The sequence below is a fragment of the Chiloscyllium punctatum genome, chromosome 41, assembly GCF_047496795.1.
Source record: "Chiloscyllium punctatum isolate Juve2018m chromosome 41, sChiPun1.3, whole genome shotgun sequence".
In the NCBI taxonomy this organism is placed as follows: domain Eukaryota; kingdom Metazoa; phylum Chordata; class Chondrichthyes; order Orectolobiformes; family Hemiscylliidae; genus Chiloscyllium; species Chiloscyllium punctatum.
In genome coordinates this window covers 11,041,755-11,048,081 of record NC_092779.1, presented here as the reverse complement: position 1 = coordinate 11,048,081, position 6,327 = coordinate 11,041,755, and the positions used below count along the sequence as shown (strand labels likewise).

The 6,327-nt window shown below is 38.6% G+C and overlaps 1 protein-coding gene across 1 annotated transcript in view; it reads right to left on the bottom strand.

Moving 5' to 3' along the window:
- Positions 1 to 5,433: 5,433 nt before the first annotated feature.
- Positions 5,434 to 6,327, bottom strand: part of nek11 (NIMA-related kinase 11) — a 286,065-nt gene continuing 285,171 nt past the window's right edge. Inside the window, exon 16 of the mRNA XM_072560362.1 lies at positions 5,434 to 6,292. Within this exon, the coding sequence (XP_072416463.1) occupies positions 6,067 to 6,292 (226 nt within the window). The 3' untranslated portion in view covers positions 5,434 to 6,066. The remainder of the gene's footprint in view (positions 6,293 to 6,327) is intronic.

Genomic DNA, 6,327 nt, shown 5'->3' with positions numbered 1-6,327 from the left:
GGTGTCTTCGGCAAATTGTGATATTGTACGTTCAGTCCCCTTCATCTATTGATATAAAATGCAAATAGTTCAGGGTGAGCACTGATCCCTGTGACACTTCAGCGATTATAGCTTGTCAACTTGAAAATGATCCATTTAACCCCTTTCCCTCCTTACTAGCAGCCTCTATCCTCTATCCATGCTAATATGTTACTCTCCAGATAAGGTGCTCTTATCTTGTGTAGCAGCCTTTGGGTTAGCACCTTATTGCTGCCGAGTACACCACATCTATCAGTTCCCCACTATCCACTGTGAATGCCATTTTGTCAGATCATTCAACTGCAGTCTGACCTTATAACCTGGTATCTCAGTCTTCATAGCCTTGCAATTACTTTCATTTAGATTTAAGTATGAGTTTTGGACTCATTTCTTCCTTTCAAGCTGAACATGAAATTCGATTATGTTGTGATCACTGTCAACAAGAGGTTTCTTTCCTTAGAAGTTAATGCTGTCTCATTCCTGACTAGATCTAGAAAATACTGCTATAAGATTTTGTCCCAAAGCACACCACAATCTCATTTTCCAAGTTACCTTTATCAATCTAATTTTCCTAAAATACCTTCTGGTGAAAGATACCCATGATTATTGAGATTCATTTCTTATATGCCCCATTTATTTTTTTCTTGTGTGCTCTGTTCTACAGTATAACTACAACCTATTAACTGTTCCCACAACTGACCTCTTAATCTATACTTTTTTTATCTCTAACTAAACTGATTCTACTTCTTTTAAGTCAAGATCATTTCTTAATACTGGATTTATGTCATCCTTAATTAATAGAGCTACCCCACCTGTTTTTCTTAGTTTCCTGTCATTCTAATATGTTGAATACAACATCAAGGTCCTAGCCACAATTGTCTTTGAACATTGTCACTTCCATGCATTTCAGTTTAAACATATTTATCTCCATCTGTGCTAATAATTCATTTCTTTTACTGTAAGTGCCTCCTACATTCAGATTCATGATTCTGTTACATATTAACCAGTTTATATACCCTGGCCTTACCTGTTAATGCATTCTTATCTTTGTTTGTTATGTCCCATCCTATCACACTCTGGTCATCACTACCGTTTGCTCCAATGGGAATGGCCGGGGCCGAATTCCTGCTCTGTTCTATTACTTAGCTGTTTCTCTCTCCCCACCCCCCACCATGTCCTTTGAGTAATTTTACCCTTGCTGCATTTAGAGTCATAGAGTTATTGGGATTACAGTGTGGAAACAGACCCTTCTGTCCAACTTGTACAGGCCAACCAGATATCCAAAATTAGTCTAGTCCCATTTGCCATCATTTGGCCTGTATCCCTCCAAACCTTTCCTATTCGAAACCGATTGTATAATTCCTATTGCTTGCACAGCCAAGATCAAGGTGCTTCTTGTAGATAAGAGGATTCTGGGATTTCCCTGGTGTCTTCAGCCAAGTGTCTCATTGGATACATTTGATTCAGGAGCAAGAGAATGGAAAGACTTGCATTTATATAGCCATCGTCATAACCTCAGGATGTCCTAATGGACATTACAAAGAAGTACATGGGATGTGCAGTCACTATGGTAATGTAGAAGGCTTTCCAATTCACTATTGATTGGCAATTTACCATCTAGCTCTTTTAATTTAATGATGTCTTTCATTTCCATTGAAGGCTGGTGCTGTGCTGTCAACTCAAAGATTTATCTGAAATCTCTGCTCACCCAGAATAACTCCTAACTTTCATTTAACATGCACTCCCTCTTTGTTCCCAATTTGGTGGTTTTGTGTTCATCCACAGTGAGATTGATCTACCATTACTATCCAGTAAATGTGCAAAGTCCTTTAGAGTCATAACAGTCATAGGGATATACAGCTCGGAAACAGACCCTTTGGTCCAACTCATCCATGCTGACCAGATATCTTAAATCAATCTATTTTTTCTGAATGTCAGCATCCTCTCGTACACTGTGAAACTGTAATCATGGTGACTGGTCATGGACAATATTGGGCCTTACCTATCGTGCTGGACAGTAGTCAGCCAGGAAAAGCATTAACCGAATGTAGAGCTTCAGAAGGATAGTCTGTAGCTGCAGAACATGATCTGGGCCTGGAAAAGGCTTACAATGTTAGGGATACCATTGGAGCTAAGTGCATTCATTACCTTTGTTTGAGTTCTCACATTTAAGAGTGTTTTCTTTTAAAACAAGTCATTATGCAAAAGAGCCAAGTACCTAATTATTGACACACGAACACAGGGTCTCTGAACTGTAGCGCTCAAGACATAGGCTGTATCTGGATTGTATATACACTCTGCATTGTGTATATTAGCTTACTAATAAATAAACCAACAAGAGCTGATCATGCAAATCAAATTGATGTGCTTCACTTGTGTTACACTTAAATAACACAAGTATATTGTTCCCTTCTGCTATACCATAAAAGGCTGTGGTGGCCGAGTCACTGAATATATTCAAGGATGAGATAGATCGTTTTTCAGATGTTAAAGGCTTGGTGAGAAAAACAGGAATATGGTGCACTCAACTTTGAACAACAAGTAAAATAGCCACTGTATTCCGGATCAGTGCAGAGACCCTGTAAACCCAGGACAGGATCCGGGGATTTGGCTCATTTGCATGTTGAGCTTTTAGAGGGATATTATACCAAGTGTGAAAATAACCGACATTAATTGCTAACAGTAACTTGGAAAAGGGAATCTGATTACCATTTGAGGGGGAGGAATTTACAAGAGTACGTGGAAACGGCAGAGAAGTGGCATTAATTGGAAAACTTTCAAAAGAGCCTGATGGACCAAATGGCCTTCCCCTCAGGAGGTTTTTAAAAGGATTTGGAGGGCTACTGGAAAAGAATGGAACAGTGGAGTTGCAGTTGGAGAGAATAGTCACGGGCACGATGGACTGAATGGCCTAACTCTTTGGTGTAAACTGTTCTACATTTTTAAATGCATCCATGCAGAAATATAAGTACAGAAGAGTGACAGGATAAATTGAAGAAAGAGATAAAAAAAAAGCGGCTGGTTAATAAAACCCAGTAAATGAGTTTCAGCTGTAATTACATTCCAGTTGCAGCAAAAAAACATAATTTTTCTGTTATTATCACCTCGCTTTTACACCACTGAAACATTCAAGTAGCAATCACTATTTCCTTCTTTTCTTTGGAGAAACATTTTCTATCTTATCTGCTGCCTTGACTGATCTGATTACTGTTGCCATTTGTTATGTGGAGTTACTCTCTCATTACTTATTCATTGTGATGGCTTGGTTCTGTGGAATCTCAACCCCGATCCTTCGCCTTTGATTCTGATCCTTTACTTTTGCGTTTTTAATAGCAACGAAAATCAGCTCCTGCTTTAAACCCAATTCCAATTGTAAAATCTTTAAGGCACTGGGAATTTAGCCCTGTAGATTGAATGGAGCTGGTGATATATTTTGAGTTTTTCTGTTTATTGCAAACATATTGATCACGCAATAAGAAATGAAAAATAATGATGTGTGTTCATTATTTAAGATTGTCTGTTTTCAGTGCGATGTTCACTGGAAGACTGAAGACATGTTTGATGCATGGGACTGTCAATCTCTTCTGTCTACAAGATAATGGGATTGGACAGTGGTCTTTGTGATGGACAGTAGTTTAGGATTCTCCCCCTTAAAGGTATCGCAACATCACATCAACATGCTGTGAAAGCAGGAGGGTGTCAAAATGATATGCAAAGTACTTCCAGTGCTTCAGATAACTCCTGCATCACTTTACGTGGCTAAATGTTCTGCAAGCATTCCAGATTCCCAGACTATGCCATTGAATCAACCTTCTGGATGATTCGACACACATTATTTTAAAACCTGAGCTGCCTGCATCTTTCTGAAAGCATGCACTATCTGCTCACTGGAGACTGTGTTCAGTAACAAGATGAAACCCCTTCCCGCATCACCTCATCAACAAAATTTGAAGAAGTAACCATTTCCACACCATTGCTCCCAGTTTGGAGGTAAGGTGATTTAGAAGGAAATATATTTTACATTTATATAGCACTTGTACAATTATCAGAAAACTCAAAACACTTTACAGCCAGTGAATTACTTTGGAAAATGTAGTCATTGTTGTCAGAAACATGGCACATAATTTTCACATATCAAGCTCCCCCAAAGAGATGATGCTGGCTAGTTAATTGATCTTTGTGATGTTGATTGTGGGATTAATACCTGTCAGGATACTCTCTGCCAAGAGGAAGGCTCAACAACTAATTACACTGCGGATGTCTCACAGACAGCAAACCAGAAAGTAAAATGCACTAGATGTTCTTCACTTCTTTAATAATTTTAATAAGACCAAAGTAAAGATTGGGACACTTAAGTAGGACTAAGATAGAAGATCAAATACGACAAACTAACTTGTTAAAATGTTATTTGAATGATCTGTGCAATTTTTAAAATCCTAATAGAAAAATTGGATATTCCCTGAATATCAAATTAATTTTTCAGTGCCAGATAAGTTGTTCAGAAGTAATAATGATTTAGTACATAGTTAAAAACCCAGCTACACCTCATTTAACAAGATGCAGCTTTTTCAGATTTTTAGCATGAGATTGGAAAACAAAGATTTCCGAAGATTTCCTCTATGAAGGACATCAGCAGCACATTCCTTCGAAGGAGCAGGTATCACTGACATAAACCTCGCATTTCCACATGTAATTGTGTACTTGCAGATGCACAAAAGTTACTGTCAGTTTCTCAGTTGTAATGACTGTAAACGTTGACAGTTCCTCTCTCAATATAAATGCAAAATCCAAAGGGCCGACATTTCTTTGTTCCCCTTGGGGCTGATTGGGAGAACCCTAAAGGAATATTCCTGCTGAAACTCTGATGATTGCTATCAGTGCCATATATATTACCACCCATCACCGAGGTGTGACATTCAAAGGCAGCATCTTGAACAATTATTCCCGGCAGTCTTGTCTGACGCCTGCTGTCAGATATGAAATGTGTTCTCTACTTCAGGTCTTGGGAACAGTTCCTTGAAAAGGAAATCAATACACATAATTACAAGCAGCTGTCTGCTGCTGACCTCTTTGCTCTTTTCTCCTTAGCATTGTATTGCTCTACATTAGCTCTTTCAGGCATTAAATTATAGAGTTAAGTCTCTGTCCAATTTTCTCTAAATCACACATGTTGTACAGCTTTAAAGATAAGCAAAGTATTCTTCACGTACATCTGGGTTTCAGTAACACAGATTTCACCAACAGTTGGGAAGTAGCAATGTTCCATCTCCGTGACCCGGATTCCCCTTTTCCTTCGCCAATGTGAATCAGGCATCACCAGGTCAAAGGGTGTCCAGCAACAGTGATGTCACCTGGTAGGGTTAGCAGCCAATTGAACGGGGCACAGCCAACCACTCAGTAAACATCATAGCACCAATTTTGCCTTTAATTTTTACATTTTACAGATGGCAGAATAAATGATTGACACATGCACATAAGATTTAGGGAGAAGTTAAAAGATCGTACACAATCAGAAAAATAGAAATTATGTGGGATTTATCATAATTTGGAAATGTAACATTCAACATATAGAGAATTAAGCTATCAGGTGATTTAAGTAGCAATGAACCTAACACACACAGTTACAAATCCATTTCCACCTCACTGAACAAGATGTCGTTGTACCAATGATGTTATGGTTCTGAAGGAGAGTCAGACTGCACCCTAAACAGTAACTCTATTTCTGTTTCCACAGATGCTTGTGCTGAGTTTTTCCGACAATTCCTGTTATTTTGAACTCAGATCTCCAGTATCCACAGTGTTTTGATTCTGACTAATTGGGAGAACAAGTAATGGAAAGAAACAAGTTACAAACTCTAGAGGACTTGCTAAACTATATTCCTCTTTCATCAACTGGCAAAATTAGAATTGATATTTTAAAGCTTCCTTTTACTTTCAAGGTCCAGAGTTTTGAATTTAATTCTGTCCAGCTTAAGTTGCTTTCATTAATACGATACTAAGATTTTTAGTATTCGTGCCAATAAGATGATGGCACACCCTTAACCACAGTCACAATTGATCAGGGCCATCATCAGTGCTAACTCTTGCGGCAGAGGCCTGCAGTTGCTCCTCAAAGTACAGAAGTTGGTCAACTTCAAAACAGTCACTTGGCTTGGCCCCCAACTTCTCCAGATGACCCTTGACCTCTGCCTCTTTGATGTCATGCCTCCTAGCTGCCTTCAGGTAGTTGTAAACTCTTTGAAACACATCTGCTTCCAGTTTCTGAGTGGCTCTCCTAAAACACAAAATAAACACCAATTATTAAATTAC